This window comes from Poecilia reticulata, chromosome 20 (assembly GCF_904066995.2).
Source record: "Poecilia reticulata chromosome 20, P_reticulata-male-v2, whole genome shotgun sequence".
NCBI lineage: Eukaryota > Metazoa > Chordata > Actinopteri > Cyprinodontiformes > Poeciliidae > Poecilia > Poecilia reticulata.
Window position 1 is genome coordinate 25803607 of NC_088849.1, and position 20164 is coordinate 25823770.

The 20164-nt window shown below is 44.2% G+C and overlaps 3 protein-coding genes across 7 annotated transcripts in view; 1 reads left to right on the top strand and 2 right to left on the bottom strand.

The window, feature by feature from the left end:
- The window catches only part of lrrc31 (leucine rich repeat containing 31), a 7691-nt gene extending 1814 nt beyond the window's left edge, over positions 1 to 5877 (top strand). For both annotated transcript variants that reach the window (XM_008396901.3, XM_008396900.3), the window contains 8 exons: positions 171 to 314; positions 1683 to 1850; positions 2446 to 2607; positions 2681 to 2863; positions 3673 to 3840; positions 3904 to 4068; positions 4755 to 4910; positions 5337 to 5877. In XM_008396901.3, coding sequence (XP_008395123.2) covers positions 171 to 314; positions 1683 to 1850; positions 2446 to 2607; positions 2681 to 2863; positions 3673 to 3840; positions 3904 to 4068; positions 4755 to 4910; positions 5337 to 5704 — 1514 coding nt within the window. In that variant the 3' untranslated portion in view covers positions 5705 to 5877. The remainder of the gene's footprint in view (positions 1 to 170; positions 315 to 1682; positions 1851 to 2445; positions 2608 to 2680; positions 2864 to 3672; positions 3841 to 3903; positions 4069 to 4754; positions 4911 to 5336) is intronic.
- On the bottom strand, positions 5623 to 10455 carry lrrc34 (leucine rich repeat containing 34). Of its 2 annotated transcripts, none has more exons than XM_081601876.1 (12): positions 10306 to 10455; positions 9445 to 9575; positions 9311 to 9375; positions 9133 to 9219; positions 8014 to 8142; positions 7845 to 7940; positions 7622 to 7776; positions 6908 to 7063; positions 6698 to 6824; positions 5934 to 6135; positions 5770 to 5813; positions 5623 to 5693 (listed from the first exon to the last, which is right to left on the bottom strand). In XM_081601876.1, exons 1-10 carry the CDS (start codon positions 10431 to 10433, stop codon positions 5962 to 5964), a joined length of 1248 nt encoding a protein of 415 aa, XP_081458002.1. In that variant the 5' UTR covers positions 10434 to 10455; the 3' UTR covers positions 5623 to 5693; positions 5770 to 5813; positions 5934 to 5961. The 2 variants fall into 2 exon arrangements, with proteins under 2 accessions (XP_081458002.1, XP_008395125.2); XM_008396903.2 differs by having other exon boundaries at positions 5625 to 5693; positions 9445 to 9557; positions 10306 to 10454.
- Positions 10456 to 11401: 946 nt separating this feature from the next.
- On the bottom strand, positions 11402 to 19426 carry mynn (myoneurin). Of its 3 annotated transcripts, none has more exons than XM_081601868.1 (9): positions 19311 to 19426; positions 18700 to 18758; positions 16839 to 17121; positions 14584 to 15524; positions 14320 to 14479; positions 14059 to 14237; positions 13888 to 13980; positions 13279 to 13404; positions 11402 to 12962 (listed from the first exon to the last, which is right to left on the bottom strand). In XM_081601868.1, the coding sequence occupies exons 3-9, from the start codon at positions 17102 to 17104 to the stop codon at positions 12559 to 12561; spliced, it is 2169 nt and encodes a 722-aa protein (XP_081457994.1). In that variant the 5' UTR covers positions 17105 to 17121; positions 18700 to 18758; positions 19311 to 19426; the 3' UTR covers positions 11402 to 12558. The 3 variants fall into 3 exon arrangements, with proteins under 3 accessions (XP_081457994.1, XP_081457993.1, XP_081457995.1); XM_081601867.1 differs by having other exon boundaries at positions 16839 to 17124; XM_081601869.1 differs by lacking the exon at positions 19311 to 19426 and having other exon boundaries at positions 16839 to 16945; positions 18700 to 19295.
- Positions 19427 to 20164: the final 738 nt, after the last annotated feature.

The window sequence follows — 20164 nt, forward strand, 5'->3', positions numbered from 1 at the left end:
CTAAATATTACAAATTTGGCTTTTGCATCATTTAGTGATAATTTACTTTTGTCTCACCGTTTCTGTAATACTTGTAATTCTCCTTCCATTTTTCTAGCTGCTCTAAAACAGACTGTCTGAGTTACAGGAGGTGAAATGAGGCTGCAGCTGATTTTGTCTGTTTTTTCCAGGCGCTGCGGCGCCGGTGGAGAGCCAGCGTGATGCCGGCTGGGGAAGAGTCCGTGTTTTCCTGCAGAGGTTGGGGAAGAAAGCGGACAGCAGGAGTCTGAGTCTGGCTCACTGCGACCTGACGGCTACAGACCTGCTGGAGCTCGGTATTCACTCCCTGAGTTACTGCTGCTTGAACCGTCTGCAGGAAGCAGCACCACGGAGCTCTGAGCGTTTCTGAAGCTGATTTTACGGACATGATGAGACGTTTGACTCCTCCAGTGTTTAAATCAGTGGTTCTTAACCTTTTTTTAGGTCCCGAACCCACCAGATTCATATGCACATTCACTGAACCCTAGTGATAAATAAAATATGATTTTTTTCCCCCCCAAATTCAAGACATAGTTGGGTCGCCCCATGATCACTAACTCTTCTTAGAGTCTCTGAGATCAGTTCTTTAAAATATAATCAGTGTTTTCAGCAAAGTTGATCTGACTGTCCAGGAACGACCCAAGATATTTAAAATCTGCCACAGTTTCAACAGGTTGGCCATTGAGAGAAACTGGAACCACTTTAAGGTCTTTTAATTAGCTCTACATGCTGAAGAGAATGAAAAATTAATAATAAATAATAAAGACTTTGCGGCATTCTGATTTAGTAATGTAATTATATTAGTTGTGTTACCACCCCCACGCCACTAGAGGCAGTAGCAACCCCGAAAAGATGCAACTAAGGAGCAGATTTAGAAGTTCACCGAAAGCTACAGGATTTGGTAAAAACTGTGAGCTTTGCTGAAGTAAATAAAGACATAAGTTCAAATCCCTGCTGAGAGTGGAGCTCCTTCAATCAGGGCTCCTCCACAGCTCTGATTGGCTAAGCAATGTAACGTGATCCTCTGATTGGCTAAGCAATGTAACGTGATCCTCTGATTGGCTCAGCAATGTAACGTGATCCTCTGATTGGCTCAGCAATGTAACGTGATCCTCTGATTGGCTAAGCAATGTAACGTGATCCTCTGATTGGCTCAGCAATGTAACGTGATCCTCTGATTGGCTCAGCAATGTAACGTGATCCTCTGATTGGCTCAGCAATGCAACGTGATCCTCTGATTGGCTCAGCAATGTAACGTGATGACTTTAAGTGATGGCAAAGCGGGGCGTCATCACGACTTTACACAGGTGTGTCTTTACGTCCGCGGCAGAGGCTCCGCCGAACCCCTGGGGTTCGACCGAACCCAGGTTAGGAACCTCTGGTTTTAAAGGATCATCTTTTATCACCAGCAGCCTCAAAAACCCTCCAGTGTTTAAAAACAAACCTGATCTGATCAGGTCCAGGTTTCAACCATGCGATTTATCTGGATTTACAGGAATCTTTTTGCTTTGTTCATATGGAGTAGTTTCATGTTGATGTTTTCTTGGTTTGGAGAATAACGGTTCTTTATGTATGAAGTTTAAAACCTTCCAAAGTCACAAAGTAAAGCTAAACATTAGTATTTAAATAAACGCCGTCGCTGACTGCGTGTTCGTCCTTTTCAGCATCGCTGCTCCAGTTCCTCCCTCAGCTGGAGGAGATGGATGTCTCTTGGAACGAGCTGATTGGTGGCGGTCTGACCACGTTGACCTCTCACCTCCAACATGTGGGTGGGATCAGGACGCTGAAGCTCTGCAGCTGCAGGCTGGACGCGGACGATGTCTCCGCTCTGGGTGAGGCTTCGGTTAAAAGCAGAACCGTCCGGTCCTGACGCTGTTGGCAGCTTAAAGTTCATTTTCCCCAGATCTGCTCTGGAAAAGTCTTTCTACACCCAACAGTCATTTTCCCTGTTGGCCACATCGTGATCGAATGTTATCAGAGGGTCGTTTGCGTCAGAATTTATTGATGAAACCGTTTTAAAAAACTCTTAAAATATTAATAAAGTCATTTCTGCATTCTTCTGAAAATAATACTGATCATCTTTTCACATTGATGTAATTTGATTGTGCGTTTAAATAAAATAATATTGAAGTGCACACCTGTTCTATTTATGCGTACTGCTAAAGTTTAGAGGGCCACATAATAAGATGTAGCGGGCTGAATTTGGCCCCCGGACCTCGAGTTTGACACCTTTAAACTTTCTATAAGCTTCAGTTGATTTCAGAGACTCTTTATGACCTGTGAACACAGTAACTGAAGTAGGAGGAACGTTATGCATCATTTAACACGTTTCACAAATACAAAACTGAAAAGTGTGGCAGGCACTTGTATTCAGACCCCTTTTACTGTGAAACCCCTAAATAAAGTTCTTCCTCTGTGCGTATGAAGGCGAAGCCCTCCCCTCTGTTCCCGTCTTGGAGATCCTCGATCTGTCCTGGAACAGCAGCGTTGGCGGCACTTTGCAAAGCCTGCTGGGTAAACTTCAGCCATCAGTGAGGGAGCTCCACCTGGTGGCCTGTCAGCTCACTGCGGCGGACGCTGCTGCTCTGGGTAACCATGTCCTCGTTGGTCCAGCTGATGTCTTCCTGCTTGGTGGCTCATCTCGGTCTGCGTTCCCCTTCAGGAGGCCTGGTGGCCGTTCTGCCTAAACTCTGTGTGTTGGACGTTTCCTGTAACCCTCGGCTCACACAGGAAGTGGACGCTGGCGGCTTCGGGCAGCTGGCCGCCTCCCTGTCCCACGCCGTCTCCCTGATCGTGCTGCGGCTGCAGGCCTGCGGGCTGAAACCTGACGACCTCGAGGCTCTTGGTGGGAGCAAAGCCTCAGATTTCTGATTGGTTTAAACCCTTTAATTCTTTCTTATTAGAATTCATTTTCAGTAGAAAACAAATCCTGATGCATTCTGCAGGCAGAGCTGGTAGAGTAGCAAAAAGCAACTGCACTCAGGTAAAAGTAGAAGTACTTCAACTTATCTTTACTTATGTAAAAATAAAAAGTAACCAACCAAGAAATTAGTCTAGTTAGAATAAAAAAGTAAAATTACTACTTAAGTACCGAGTAACTGAGTGTCTTTAGTCAGAGGCTTCTTCAAACTTGCTGTGAAACAGACTGCTACAGGAGATCTCTCCAGCCCACAGCCTTCAACATCTACAATAACGCTTTGATTTAATGACTTACAATCAATAAAGTATTTTTTAATTTTGATCAAAACATAAATCATATAATATTTAAAAATTGCATCATCAGACAAACCAACATATAAAGTTACGTGGAAATTTTGGTTCTTTAAAGACCAAAATGAAAAAAATTCATATAAATAACAAAATCAGTCAAAAAATATTTTTCCAAATCAGTTTCTTTGAATATAAAAATTATTCATTTTTATCAAAAACTGTAGATGTGTCTGTGTTTGGTGAATTTTTGATTAAAACAATTTGTTCTTCATTCAGTAAAGTTACTCTCAATGGGTAAAAAATCCAGAAATTTTACTCGGGAGTAGCAGAACTTCTACTTCACAATAAAATTACTCAAAGTAAAAGTAAAAATACTCCTAAAAGTATTTTTTTCCCCCAGTTACTAAACTAATAGTAAATGTTCCAGTTTCCCTGTGGCTGCAGGTGCTTCCCTGCGCTGCCTGCCCTCGGTGCGCCAGCTGGACCTGTCCTGCAACAGAAGTGTAGCTGGAGGCCTGAGCGGACTCGCCTCTCACCTGGCTCACATGGCTCACCTGGAGAGCCTGGACCTCCACCTGTGCCGCCTCAGACGCGCCGACCTGGAGGCTCTGAGTGAGTCTCTGTGACCGCCGCCGCCAGCAGCCGCTGCAGGCTTCACCTCCTCCCTCTCTCCAGTCCAGGTGCTGCCTTCTTTGACGGCGCTGACGGCGCTCGACGTTTCGTCCAATAAGGAGGCGGGAGGCGCGGTTCACCAGCTGGTGTCGGTACTGCCGCTGACTCAGATGAGGAGGCTGCCGATGAGCAGCTGCAGGCTGACGGAGGAGTCCTTCACCGCCCTGGGTAAACACCGACAGGCTCACTGCGTCTGCAGCTGGAGGAGATGAGCCATGGGGTCAGCCAGGGGTCGGCACCGCTAGCCAAATGTTAGCTGCACTATAACAGTATTTAGTGGAAACTAATGCACAAAGATATTGAACTTTATTCACCTGAACAGCCAAGAAAATTAGTGCTTCAGAATTTATCCAGACAAACATAATTAGGTGTGCTACATGTTTTCAAAATTAGCAAAAGTGCTAAGCTAAAAGTTAGCTACACTACTAGCAGATTAGCATAAGTGTAACCTTCAGAGTCACATTAAGATGGTTCCAAAGTCGGCCTTCCATCACCTGAAGAGCATCTCCAGGATTAGATCTAGAGAAACTCATCTGTGTCTTTAGTCGGACTGATTACTGTAACTTCTGCTTCCTTCTGGAAAATTCTGCATGTTGAGTTCAGACCCATTCAGACACAGTCATCAGTTTTTTCCCAGCCAGCCACACTATGGGAATTTTTTGGGGACTCCTCTGCATCATAATGAATTTCTATGATCGCCTGTCTTTCCCATTTTTTATTAGTTTAGAAAAGTGTACCTCTGTTTGGCTCCATACTGAAGCAGAAAGTCATGGATTACAAATTTCCTCCACAAACTAAAGAACTCAAAGTGTCCCCAGTAAAAGCTGGCTAACCTGGATGTTTTGTGTCCTCAGCCCTGGTGGCGCCGTACCTGCGCAGCCTGGATGTTTCCTGGTGTAAGGTGGTGGGCGGTCGCCTGCCGCTGCTGATGGACGCTCTGCAGCCGTCCGTGGTCCTGGAGCTCCGCCTCAGCAGCTGCGGCCTCACCACCGACGACCTGCGTCACCTAGGTAACCAACACGGTGATTTCGTTTTAAATTAAAGCCGAACTGACCGTCATTCAGGAGAAAACACATTGTTTATATTTTGGGTTATTTTTAACGTAATAATGTACGTTTGTACATAATTCTCATGTGATGTCACACTTCCAGGAAGTTTGTAGCTGACAGCCATCTTGGTAGGCATTCATAACAGTTGCTATGGAGTTGCTATGACAACAGAACACAAGTACTGCAGTAAATATCCCTGATATTTGTTAGTTACACAGAGGTATATAGAGTAACAGCTGTAATGAGTATCTCAGAGCTACTCCTGAGCTCATGGCTTGTTTGTTGTTGTCATAGCAACTGTCATGACAGTTATAGTACTTGCCAAGATGGCGGCTGTCAGGTTGTAGCTTCCGCTCTGAATGATTAACCTTTATTGTCCCGGAGCAGCTGACGTGTGCAGACGCGGCTCCCTGTCCTCCCTCCGGGTCCTGGACTTGTCCTACAACGGTTCGGTCGGGGACGCCGCCTGGGCGGCGCTGTTCGCGGCGGGCGGCCTGGGCTCGCTGGAGGAGGCCGACCTCAGCCTCCGACCTTTGACCTCGGCTCCCTGCTCGGCCTGGCTGCCCGCGCTGCTCGGGGCTCTGCCTCGGATGCCGGCGCTGGCCCGGCTGGCCATGCAGCGCTGGAGCGCCGGGCCGCAGGAGGAGCAGCAGCTGCGCTTCAGCGTGAAGAACCGGAACATCCGGCTGGACTGGGACCCGGACGGGTCGGACTGGAAGACCAGCAGCCAGGAGGAGAGTCAGGCTGAGGAGTAGGGAGGAGGTCAAAGGTCACTTGGATTTCAACAGATCAGAAACAAACAAGGACATTTCTCTCTTACCTGATTCCTGAAGTCCAAACGTTTCAGCTTCTGACTGTTGGAGGCTTAAAATCAACAATTATTCTCACATGTTGCACAAGAAAATAAATTCACAATTATTTAACTTTATTGACTCTTTTATTTAATTCTTTCATATTTGGATGTAAATATGATCCCATTTCCACCTCTGATGAAACTGTTTCCTGAACGGCGTCACGGCTGCGGGGAGTCTGAACCTGCGTCCTCCTCGTCGACGTCTGTAAAGAAAAGGTGTTTCCTCAAATGATGGAAGAGCTCGGCGAGGAAAACATGGCCGTCCACCTCGTAGGGCCTGACGTCGGTCTGCTCAGGCGTCAGGCGGCCAGTGTCGAGCAGCTCCTTGAAGGCCTGAGGGACGGAGCAGCAGGAGTTACACTTCAGTACCCATAAATTAACACTTTAATAAACAGTCATTTTTAACTACGATTCCAGATCTGGATTATTGCCGCTTCCACCTTAAGTTTAAATCACAAACAACCCAATAAAACCTTTTTTACACCTGAAAACCCTCCAGGCTTTGATAAAATTATAGGCCAGTTGTTTTAAAAGCTTCCTCTGATGGTGGATTACAGCAGAAGACCACAGATGTTCCCCAGGGTTCAGTTCCCGGCCCAGTTCTGTTCATCTCATGTATTTAAGAACTGCCTTTTGTTAGCAAATTCCTCAGAATAGGCAACAAAAAAGCCTTAACTTTAATATCAGGTCTTTATTAACAGTCTTCTTGATTTAAAGTGTTATTAATATTTAGCTCCTGTCCTTGTTTTGTTCCATTTCAATTGATTTATTTAATTATTCCATAATTTATCCACTTCATCACCTCTGAAAATGAGTCCTTCTGTCAGATTCCTGAGGGTGAAATATTAAATGAGTGTGAAAAACGAGGATGTGTTGCTGAATAACGGAGGTTCACCTGGCAGACCGGCTCCTCCAGGTGGTTTCCCCAGATGTAGATGTGGGTCAGAGTTGGGCTGTTGGTCAGAGCCCCGGACAAAGACAGCAGGCCACAGGTACTGATGTTGTTTCTGCAGACAGAAAGCCTGGAAAACACAAACCCAGAGCCTCCAGTCGGCCTGCCAGCTGCTCACAGACCACAGGAAGAAACCAAACTAAACTGACTCACTCTCTGAGGACGGAGCCCTCACAGCAGATGGCTTCGCTCAGGTACTCGGCGCCGGGGTCTTCGATCCGATTGGACGACAGATCGATGATCTCCAGAGGGGAGTTTCCTTTCAGGACTTTGGAGAGATGCAGGGCGCCATCCCGGCTCACAAGGTTGCTGCAGATGAAAGGTTTCATTTTGCATCCAGGAAGCCAGACGCTCAGTCAGGGTTTGTACCATAAGCCTGGCGGGCCTCCAGGCTTTACTTCCTCCCACCAGGCTAAGCACTGTTTATTTTAAATTGGGTTTTTATACACCAGAAACAGTAAAGATGGATTAAGCCAGGTTTATAGCTGACACATTGAACTGGGCCAAGGAGATGCCCACCAACTGCAATGGCTGGTGGATCTTGTAAATTTGAACATTTATTAAAACATGGCGGGTCGCTGGTCGGCTGACCTAACATCTCCACCACCGGGCTTAGAGGGTTTTCTGTTAGGAATCTTGATCATTAGTTCCTAGACTTCCTGGCTGATTTTCTATGAACATTGGCTTCCTCTCTTCTTCTTTTTAAGACGGAATGAGTGAAAATCAGACGGACCCGTCTGACCAAACCTGTTCTGTCCGATAAACAGACTGAGAATTGGTGGAAAAACAGTCAGAACCTTCAGGAAGTCTGGAGAACTGATGATGAAGACCCGTCTATGTGTGAAGACATGAGGACCGGGTTTGTACCAGCGCAGGTCCAGGTACCGCAGTCTGTGGTTCAGCTTCAGGCCTTCAGACAGCCTCTCCATGCCCGTGTCCGTCAGGCCCATCTTCCCCAGATGGAGCTCCACCAGGCTGCTGTTCACAGGAAGCATCTTCGAGAAGTGAACGGCCCACTCTTCCTGAGACAGAACCACACAGCGTTCAGATCAGAACTGGAACCAGAACCTGCTGCGGGGGAAGTTCCTACCAGGAGGCTGAAGAGCAGCGCCCGGCTCATGTCCACAGACAGGAGGGTGGAGTTGTTCTTCAGAGCGGTGCTGAGGCCGATCATGCTCTGCATTTCCTGCAGGGACAGAGGCAGGGTCAGAGGAAGAGCCGCTGACGGTACCAGGAGGTTCTGATCCACCGGAGGTTACCAGGTCGCACTCGCCCAGCTCCAGCTCCTGCAGCGTCATGTTCACCCGCAGCATGCCGGCCAAGTCCAGGCCTCCATTTCTACCAATCTTATTCCCCGACAGCTTGAGAGAGAGCAAGCTGCTGTTACTCTGCAGGGATGGAGAGAGACGATCACTTCCTGTTTACTATTCCCATGGAAACAATCACTTCCTGTTTACTATTCCCATGGAAACAATCACTTCCTGTTTACTATTCCCATGGAAACAATCACTTCCTGTTTACTATCCCCACATGAGATGATCACTTCCTGTTTACTATCCCCACAGGAGACGATCACTTCCTGTTTACTATTCCCACAGAAACAATCACTTCCTGTTTACTATTCCCACAGGAGACGGTCACTTCCTGTTTACTATTCCCACAGGAGACGATCACTTCCTGTTTACTATTCCCACAGGAGACAATCACTTCCTGTTTACTATCCCCACAGGAGACAATCCCTTCCTGTTTACTATCCCCACAGGAGACGATCACTTCCTGTTTACTATCCCCACATGAGATGATCACTTCCTGTTTACTATCCCCACAGGAGACGATCACTTCCTGTTTACTATTCCCACAGGAGACAATCACTTCCTGTTTACTATTCCCACAGGAGACGGTCACTTCCTGTTTACTATTCCCACAGGAGACGATCACTTCCTGTTTACTATTCCCACAGGAGACAATCACTTCCTGTTTACTATCCCCACAGGAGACAATCCCTTCCTGTTTACTATCCCCACAGGAGATGATCACTTCCTGTTTACTATTCCCACAGGAGATGATCACTTCCTGTTTACTATCCCCACAGGAGACGATCACTTCCTGTTTACTATTCCCACAGAAACAATCACTTCCTGTTTACTATTCCCACAGGAGACGGTCACTTCCTGTTTACTATTCCCACAGGAGATGATCACTTCCTGTTTACTATCCCCACAGGAGATGATCACTTCCTGTTTACTATAAAGGCCGGAAACAATCACTTCCTGTTTGCTATCCCTTTATGAGTGAGGATCACTTCCTGCTTTGGACCGCAGTGTCACCAATTCTCCGCCTGGAGGAGAAGATCAGCTACAGACGTTTATCTGACCAACCTGCAGGCTGCTGGCTAGAGCCTCGGCTCCTTGCGACTCAATGTTGTTGAAGGTGAGGTCCAGAGAGCGCAGCATCGTGTCCTGCGCCTGCACAGCAACAGACATGACAACGACAACACGCATGACGATAGTAACAGACTTCACTCCAACACCTCAGCAGGCCTCTCCTCTTCCTCACCTCTAGAAGCATGGCCAGGTAAGCGGCTCCTTCATCACTGATGTTGTTGTACCCCAGATCCAGACCTGTTCAGACAAAAACCGGTGAAAAACACGGCGGGTTCTGGTTCTGTTGATCCGGACCTGGCAGCTCACCTGTAAGGGTCTGATAGTTCAGGAGACATTTTGATAGAACGAGGACGTCACTGTCAGTAAGTCTCTGGAAGCCTTGCTGCTTCCCGTTTCCTGCTAGATTCAAGGTGAAATTCCTGCAACACAGGAAACAACTGGAGCAGTTTTCACAATAAAAGCTCCACATTTACTGAGTTACCTTCACCAATTATTAATATTAATATTCAGCTTTCAAATGGCCCCCACTCACAATAAATCAGTGGCTATGCTAACTAGGCTGAGCATTCGCAGTATGCCATGCTAGCTGCAGCGTAGAGGAGGGCGTGAGCAGCCACATGGATTGATTGACAGCACTAAGACCCGCCTCCTGGCTCTGATTGGTTGTTTTCGATTTTTTCAGATTATCTGTCTTATATTATGCTGTCACAACATAATAATAGTTTCAACAAATATGTTAAAAAAATGTTTTTATAATAGTTACATACATCAACTTTAATAATTCAAAGGGTTGTTGCGCATAATGCAGAAAGTTTTGCATACTTTTATTTGAAATTCAATACTTTTACGTATTTTGTTGTTACATTACATTAATATTTTGTAAAACATTATACTTATTGATATACTCTGAATATGACTTTAATTAAATAATTAGAAAAATTACCAGAAATATATCACCAGTTACTGTTAGTAAGTTAATACAAAAAGGTAGGACATTAGGAAATAAAAAAATAAAGGAAGGATGCAAGAAAATTGTAAGTAAAGAAAGTAAGTCGGCTCTGATTAGTTTATCTTAACCAAATACTAAGCATTAGCTCCAGAAGCTAACGTCTCGTCTCATTAAAACTTTACATTTCAGCCACTTTTAACCCAAAGTCAAACTCTCACCTGGTCGTCGTTGTTTTCTCTAAGCTTTCTAAAACAAACGGGTTTATAGGAATCACTTCATTTTCACAAATAGCTTTGTAACACTCGGCTATAGGCTCAGCGGCCATTACTGTGGCCAGGAACGCCATTGTTATGGCAACAATGTAGAGTTGCGTCACGCGCTGCGTCAACTGTTTTTTTTCCCGCCACTGAAACCAAACTGCTCGGCAAGTTTTAACGTTTTACCTTGTATTTTTAGCCGTTTGTGTTTATTAATCTGATGCCGTTTTGAACCTTTTTTTTTTTTTTAATTGATAAAAAACTAACCTTTTTTAATGTAAGTTCAGAATTAATCTGTTTTGTTTCTAGAGAAATCAAAAGTACATAAGATAAAAGGTTTTATTAAACCTCCATCAAAGGTTCACTGCAGATTTTTATCTTGAACAAGTACAGGGGGACAGTGGAGGAAAACATCTCTCCTTGAACAAGAGGAAACATTTGGTAACACTTTATTTGAAGGGGGTGAATAAGACTGTCATAAACATGTCATAACACCTGTTATTAACATGAATAAGTCTTCATGAATATTTATGACTCTTGTCATAAAGCGTCATTCGGTAAATCATGACTTTTAATACAAAGTTGACATTATTCAAAATGTCTTAGTTATGACAACTTGACATTAACCAATAAATCATTACTGTTTTACCTTTAATAACGAAGTTACCTAATTTTTAAAGTGCAAATTTTATAACAAATTTATATCAGTAATGATTTATTGGTTAATGTCAAGTTGTCATAACAAAGACATTTTGAATAATGTCACTGTATTAAAAGTCATGATTTACCGAATGATGCTTTATGACAAGTCATAAATATTCATGAAGGCTTATTCATGTTAATAACAGGTGTTATGACGTGGTTATGACAGTCTTTTTCACCCCCTTCAAATAAAGTGTTACCATATATTTATATAAGTTCATTGTTGGTTATGGTTTCGGTTTGATACGTTTCTGTAGTATTGTTTTAGTTTTGACATAATTTTGACAGTAATGCTAAATGCTAATGCTAAAAATAAATATTTCTCCCCTTTCATCAAAACAAATCAACACTGATGTATTTTAGCTTTATTTCACATCGCTTTTATTAGTTTTTTTCTCAGTTTTTTTATACATTGCCTAACATGTAGTTATTTCTCACAACTGTACAAGTAATGATGACATTTTGCAAAAATAAGACTTACTGATAATGCTTTGTGTACAGCAGTTTTCCAACTAAACTAAACAGAAATGCGTTCTCCAACAGATGTAGATACGATAAATAAAAGTGATTTTTCTGGCCTCCTACTTGCTACACAAAACATGAAAAAATAAAAGGATTCAGCACATTTCTCTACACACTGATTATTCCACCCAGAATAAAGCCGTAAAATAACTGAGATTTTCAGGTTGATGAAAATAAACAGAGGAAAACAGGATTTAACTGAAGCTGTTCATAGTTAGGACATTTAGCTCGAAGCAAAATACTGCAAAACTTATCATGTCTTAATTAATATTTATTTTTATGTTCCAAGGAGAAAAAAAGCCCAAAAATGTGTGAATTCTTCCAGGAAGTCCTGGAATAAAGCATCGAAGGGCATCGAGTACAAAAAACATCTGCTGTCCTGATGCATCATCAGGAAGTTGATTTAAGACTTTTCTGACCTGCAGACCGGACCGGTACCAGCAGGACTCGATTCTCATCCTCTGGCTCTGAAATAACAGCCATTTTTTCACTTCATGCTCACATTTTACTCTTTAATCGTCAAATTAATGACGGCATCATTCAGGAGGAAACCTGCTGTTATGTTTCACTGCAATTATTTAAAATTTCGTTCTGTAGTTTCACCAGATTAAAGCCAAACAACCAGGAAACTGACTTTTTGTTTCATTTTTTTAACTTTTATACGCACCAAAATGAAACAAACATAAAACAAAACTAATCAAACTACTTTACTCTGCAACTGAAAAATCTAAATCAGCTAAAAAATAAGTTTTACAAACTAATTAATGGCAGAACTAACTTCAAAGATGTTCATCAGAAATAATAAAAAAGAAGTAAAAATTAGTCAAAAGAAAAAAAAGGAGTAAAATATTCTTTAAATAGGATGAAATGAGGGGTCAGAGGTCATCAATGTGGTAAAACACTATTAAATGGTGAAGCTGTTATCTAAACTGGTTCTGAAAATGTGAAGTTGGGTCAGATTGTAGTCCAGAGTCCGGCCCGCCTCAGGGCTCACTGCGGCGGTGGCGCCGCCGCCTCGGCCGGGTCCACCGTCTTGATGATGATGATCTGCTCCAGGCCCGTGGCGGGCGACGCCGCCGGCCGCAGCTGCTCCACCAGCGCGTGCAGCGTGTCGGAGTTGATGGTCTGCTCCGGGTCGGCCTCGAAGGTCACCTGCTGGCCGGCGCTCAGCGCGTGGTGGTCCGGCTCCGTCTTGAAGTCCTGGATGATGGCGGCGGGCTCGGCGGGCGGGTCTTCGGTGGCGGTGGCAGCAGATGGTTCTGAGGCCTTGGGGTTCGGGGTCGGAGGTTCCGGGTTGCTCGGCTCCGATTCCGGGATGGAGACCAGACTCTTGTTGTCCTGTGTGAGTTTGCTCTGAACGAAGGCCACCGGATGGCTGGAGGCCAGCAGGACGACTGCAGAGACACAACAAATCGCCATGGTTACCATCTAGAACATCGCCACGGTTACAGTCTGAAAAAGAGGTTCCCAAACGGGCCTGGCTTCTATCCACAAACAATGCTACAAAATATATAAAGACTCATTCAATTTTCCATTTTTAAAATTTACTATTCAGTAAGTATTATGTCCATTTAGAAAAGGGGTGTCCAAAGTCTGGCGTAGGGGCCATATCTGGCACATGACCTGATTTTGTGCGGCAGCGCCGCCTGGTGGCCCCCACTGTGAAAAACACTGTTCTAGATTTAAATTAAGCCCCGCCCATCAGCTCACCGGCTCGCGCCCGCTCCTTGTGTTGTCGCACTTCGTCGGCGTGAGCCTTCTCCTGATGTTTGATCATGTTCTTCACGCTGGCGAAGCGGTTCCCACACAGCAGGCACTGGACGCCTGAGTTTCCATCTGGACACACACACACACACACACACACACACACACACACACACACACACACACACAGAGGGGGAAACTTTTAGAACCTGATCTGGCTTCAAAAGGAGCAAATCTGCTGAATCTGAAATGTTTGACATGTTAAAAACAATCAGAAATGCATCATCATACAAGCAAGTTTCAAATAATTACAAGTTTATTATTTCACATATTCACATATATCACACTCATATTCTACAGGTTCGAGCCTTTATCTCTGAAAATGTTGATTATTTTATCTTAAAAATTATGACAATCCAACATTAACATTTACTTTGCATAAGAGCAGAAAAAACACAAAACTGCAAAAAATAAGGTGACTTTTTGGTGCTTCCTTTCACTTCAGCCTCTGCTTGGTGCTCAGATTGTACAAAGCATCCTGGTCACTGATGTTGCCACAATGTTTGTTTTTTTAAATTAAATTACTAGTTGAACATAATCCTAATCTGAACTCACCTGGGTGAAGCCTCCTCAGGTGCTTCTTCAGCTCAGAAGATGTCGCAAATTTGGCGTCACAGTTTGTTTGCGAGCATTTATACGGAGTTTCACCTGAAACAGAAACAGGAACAGATTAAAACAGTGTTAGCTCCGCCCACCTCAGTGGGTCTGACTAATACCGAGCTCCACCTGTGTGTTTCCTGGCGTGTGCGATCAGAGAGGAAGACACGGAGAAGGACATGCCACACAGGTCGCACTGGTACGGCTTCTCTCCTGTGTGGCGCCTCTTGTGGTAGGTCAGGGTACTGGACTGAGCAAACGCCTGGCCGCAGATGTCGCAGACGTACGGTTTCTCCCCGCTGTGCAGTCTGGGGGAAAACAGACGTTAAAGAAGTGAACATTCAGCCGTTTCTCTGCAGCTCAGTCAGTTTAATGCAGCAGGATGAGAACCTGATGTGGATTTTGTAGTTGGACGACGTGGCGAACTTGAAGCCGCAGCGTTCGCAGGTGTACGGTTTCTCCTCTCCATGGTGCATCCGGCGGTGAGCGACCAGCTGGCACTTCTGGGCGAAGCATTTGTCACAGTTGCTGCAGGTGAACGGCTTCTCACCTGGAGACAAACAGGGAAAAATGAACACCTCAGAGATATTTTATCTATTTATCCTGCAGATTTTCCTCTTTTTTCATTTTTTCCTGTATTTTCCCGTTTCTCACCTGTGTGGATGCGCAGGTGCGTCTTGAGCTGCGTGGCCTGCCTGAAGGTCTTGGAGCAGAAGATGCATGAGAACGGCTTCAGGCCCTTGTGGATCTTCTCGTGGCGCCGCAGGCTGCTGATGTCCTTGAACAGCTTGTTGCATTCGCTGCAGGTCAGCGACTCGCCCAGCTCCGACCCGTCGGGCTCCCCGCCCTCCGCCTCACGCTCCTCCTCAGTTCCCAGCTCCCCGCTCTCCTCGTCCTCATCGTCCTCCTCCTCCTCCTCTATCTTCCTCCGGCCCCGCCCGCGGCCCCGCCCCCTCCCTCGCCCCCGGCCCCGCCCGCGGCCCCTCCCTCTCCTCGTCTGACTGCCCAGCCGCGGTTTCTTGACTGGCAGCTCTTCTTCTCCGGACGGGCTCCAGTCGGCCGATGTGTCTCCGAAGTCGGCCAGCGTTTCGCCCAAGTCTTTCACGCTGCCCTCCGATTCGCCGGCGGACAGATCTTCTTCTCTGGCGGCTCCTCTTCCTCGGCCGCGCCCGCTGCCTCTGGGCCGCCCCCTGCCTCTGTGGCTCTGGATCTTGGCGGCGCCGCTCGGCTCCGGCGGCTCGCCGCTGAAGCTCTTGGGTCTCCTCCCTCTCTTCCTGCCCGTCGCTCGGCCGAAGCTCCGCGGCGTAGTGGGCGCGTAATCCAGGTCGTCGCCCAGGTCCTCGTCCCGCGGGTCGAAGTCGTGGATCTTCCCTTCCAGGCCGTCCTCCTTGAAGTCCCCGACCACGGAGGCGATGGACAGAGGGACGGGGGACGGCGGGCTGCTGGGACTCGGCGGACACGGCTCCGCCTCTCTGTCCGCGTCCGACTGGGACGTCTCGCCGGACTCGGCCCAGCAGGGGACTTTCTCCAGGTACTTAGTGGCCTCAGACATTCCCAGGAAGACGGCGGCTCGGCGCACGGCAGCCTGCCTGGTGCTGAAACCACAGAAGAAGAACGTTGACCATTTATTTTACCTCCACCTGGTTCACCTTCACTAACGGATTTCTGTTACTGCATTGAAGCAATAACATGTTTATTTTGTTATTTAAAAAAGGAAATTTATTATATGTTTAGTTGCATATTTTAGTGTATTTTTAGTATTGTATGAAAAAGCTTTGAGTGGTTAAATGAAAATAAAATAAAAATTTCCTATAAAATTTTATTATAATCTATTTTTTTTCCATAAATAAATACAAATGACAGGAAACTTCTTTAAAAACTTGCTTCTATTTTAATCTGTGAGTTGACCTGAACTCAGAGTCCAAATAAACAGAAGCTATAAAACAAGATGGCCGCCCTCAGCGGGCTGATATCACTCTATGGAAACCCAAGCAGCGCATTGGTGGGAAAAATCCACTTCTTGAAATTTAAATTTAATCTAATCTTGTTGTGCAATTACTCAAAGGTTGTTGCTAGGTGACCAGAAGTTACTCAAAGGTTGTTGCTAGGTGACCAGAAGTTACTCAAAGGTTGTTGCTAGGTGACCAGAAGTTACTCAAAGGTTGTTGCTAGGTGACCGGAAGTTACTCAAAAGGTTGTTGCTAGGTGACCAGAACTTACTCAAAAGGTTGTTGCTAGGTGACCAGAAGTTACTCAAAATTTTGTTGCTAGGTGACCAGAAGTTACTCAAAGGTTGTTGCTAGGTGACCAGAAGTTACTCAAAGGTTGTTGCTAGGTGACCGGAAGTTACTCAAAAGGTTGTTGCTAGGTGACCAGAACTTACTCAAAAGGTTGTTGCTAGGTGACCAGAACTTACTCAAAAGGTTGTTGCTAGGTGACCAGAAGTTACTCAAAGGTTGTTGCTACGTGACCAGAAGTTACTCAAAAGATTGTTGCTAGGTGACCAGAAGTTACTCAAAAGATTGTTGCTACGTGACCAGAAGTTACTCAAAAGGTTGTTGCTAGGTGACCAGAAGTTACTCAAAGGTTGTTGCTAGGTGACCAGAAGTTACTCAAAGGTTGTTGCTAGGTAACCAAGGTGAGTGAGTTAGTTGATGCCACCAACATTGTTTTGCTAACTGGCTGTGAGAGGTTGAGCAGCTATAGTATTTCCTCTACCTACATCTCCCAGAATGCCGTGTGGTTGTGGATCAGAGTTCAGTGAATATTCTGTCAGATTTATTAGCCGATATTGGTCTTGTGTCTATCCTGATACTCTTATTGGTTTACTGTCCAGCTGTACCGTGGCGATGTCTGATGTGTTTTGTTCCGTTTTGCTGTTTCGTGTCCAGGCTGAACTCGCCTCCTACCTGCTCAGGTTCATCTGCCCGGTGTAAACAAACTCCAGAAGCTTCTCCAGCGAGTAGCGGCTGACCTTCTCCGGGTCCAGAGTCGTGAACTCTTCGCCCTTTTCCGCCTGGACAGAGAAATAATCGCTGAAGGCTGCCAGAATGTTGCGGTGAGCCCTGAACTCCACGTCTTTCACCATGATGGTGATGTCACACAGGAAGTCCATCTCCCGCTGCTGATGCAGGCGCTGCAGGAGCAGCCGTCCGTGGCTGGCGAGCTGAGCCATCGCTGCTGCTGCTGCGGCTGCTGGAGGGGCGATTCAGAGGACCGGGTCAGCTTTCACACGCTAACAGGGACTCAGTGACTGAAACACGCTAATCACACTCTGAGATCACGTCACTGCAAAAAGAAAGTACACCCCGTCTCTCCTTAACAGGTTTTATTCCAGAAACCTAAAAAAGCAGCATGTACAGGGGGTGTACTTTCATTTTCACCCTGACTGCCAGTCTGAGGAATGAAATGTGCTGATTGGTTGAGACTCAGAGTCACCGCGGCTGTTTCTAACTTCCTGAGGGAAAGTACTCCTGGCTCAGAGCGCCTGCCTCCTGTCTGTCCTCTCAACCTGAGTCTGCCTCTGCTGGGAGCTGCTTCCTCTCCACTGTCGCCACATGCTTGCTCAGGACGCTTCCTCTTTATCTAAAGGAACTCGGCTGCTCTGAATTGTAACGGAGATGAAATCAGGCTTTATGGAACCGGAGCTGAATAAACTCCAGACTGTCGCCTGGTTACAACCAGTGACCTGCAGCCAGTTCATACTGGAAACCAGTCCAGCTTCCCTTCAACAGACATCCATCACTATTAACTCCAAATATTGATTTATTAATTATTAATTACACTCTGTCCATGGATAAAGATTAAATTTGGATGCAATAAAGTATTTTTATTAAATGTTTATTCTAATAAGTTTGTATTTTATTTCAAAAGAATAAAACAAACACGAAAAAAATAATTATTAGTTATATATTAGGATTGAAATTTGGTTAAATTTACTATGTAAATAATAATAAACATTCATAATTTTTTATAAATAATAAGAGAATTAAGCACATTTGACTCAAGTTTAAAATATATTTCATTTATAGACGAAAAAAAAAGTTTTATAAATTTTATTTTTGGACTTAAAATATGTCAGGTAGATAAATATTGCTAAAACAACGTGTCATTATTTTTAAAATTATTATTATTACATTATTTTGGAATGCTAGTTAAGATGATTATATTTAAAATATTTTAGTCATGATATTGTTCCTATAATAGCAGTCATAACTATTATTATTGTTATTACTATTATTATCATTGGTCTTAAATATTATCACAGTTAAAATTAAATAATCATTTATGGCTTTTTGAGACATTTAAGATCAAGTTAAAATTGAATTGAATGAATACTTTCAGTAAATAAGAATACAATAAAAAAGAATTTTGTTCAATATTGAACAAAAACATTTTTTTCTTTATTTAGTTTTATTATTTTATTACATTTTGTAACCCACTAATGTTTTAATTATGTTAATAATACATAAAAACATAAATAAATCGGTTTTCCCTCCTAATGTAATTTCACTATTTTATTTTAAGAGCTTTTTCAGACAGTAATCAGCCTGGAGCAGAAAATAATTAAGAGTCTGATTATGTGAATAATAATAAAATAATAAAATAAACTTGCAACTGTTTAAGAAATAATTATTCCATTCATTTTGAGACGTTTAAAGTAAGTATTTAGTATATTTAGGTCAAAAACTGAGCGGAATAGATTTTTCCATAGAGATAACAACATGAATGGGAAAACGATGAGAAGTTTAAAGCAGGAGGAAAAGTCACCCTCAGCGTCGTTTCCAGTGGAGCTTCAGTCACTTTCCCCTCCTCTTCTCTACACAATCCTGCGATGAAGACACAATAAACAACAATCATAATGTTTATCAACAGTCTGAATATTAATATATTATGTGGATAAAGGATTGAGGTCTGCAGCTCAGACAGGCGAGCTGAAGAAGCAGATTTTGGAAAATAAAAGCTCCCTCCAGTTTCCTGAGGAGGCCTTTAGCTCCGGCTAATGCTAGCAGCGGCTGTACATCCTCTTTAAATGACCTCTGCGGGCTGTTTTCTGCCCATCCCCTATTGAGGTGAACATTTCCCCCAGTTAGATCCAGTAAAGAGCCGGTTTCCCCTCCGCAGGGGTCTGAGCAGACCGGATCATCTCCCAGACCAAAGCTAACTATTTTCGCAGTGATAAAAAGCGCGGAAAACATTGAGCTCTTATTTCGAAGGTTTGACGGTTTCTACAGGCGGGGTCGACGTAAGCGGCACAAAACCCCGCAAACGCATTCATTTCAGAGACGCACCGTTCAAATATGGCATCAGCCGATTAAATTTCATTGCACAAATTCGTTATTTTTACTCCAAAGCGAAGGATTTAAAAGCACTAAAACTACCTTCTAATATCCGCGATCTCCAGCCATTAGCCACGTGATTTTGAATGTCTCGCGAGACATAACCGGTCAACAAAGATGTTGGGTGGGGTTGAGATGATTCCCGTCTCGCCTCGGTTACAGTCTGGCAGTCGAGAAAGGGATTTAATTCCTTGAGTTTGTCGTCTTAACGTTAATAAACGATCAGATCTGGGGGTTTAAAGTAAAATAGATAATTAATCTCAAACATAATTAGAAAATTAAAATTGAAAACTACTGTACTAATCCTAGAAAGAAATTAAATGTTGTTAATTCATATAATCTAAGTTTGCTCAAAGAGTTATTGTAGATGATGTAGGCAGGAAGGATCTCCCATATAGACGATGATCCGGGTTGACTATAAGTTTGATGATTATATGAGGAATGGAGAAGAAATATATCTGGATCTGCTTAAAGATACTTTTGAGATTATTTCCCAAACTCTGACCTCAACATTGTCTATATGTTGAGGTCCTCTTTGTCCAATCACATGAGTGGGATTAATGCTGAAAATGGATGAATGGATATTTCTTTCATCCATGTGAATGAGGATTTAATTCCTCAGCACTCATTCACATAATTTAGTGCTTTCTGAAAACAGACCTCTGACCCAACGGAGCCGGATTGGTGGCATTCAGGGACATCCGGTGTCTCAGGAATGTATATCACAGCCTACATCAGTAGACTCACACATCCAGCTACAACCACCACACCCTTTTTGACTCTATCAGTCAAAAAGGGAGAGAATTAATTTTTCCTGTCTGAGTAATGTTGCACCACACAAAGCAGAAATATGCCTCTGAAAGATGAGATACAAAATGAACAGAAGTCGTCATTCC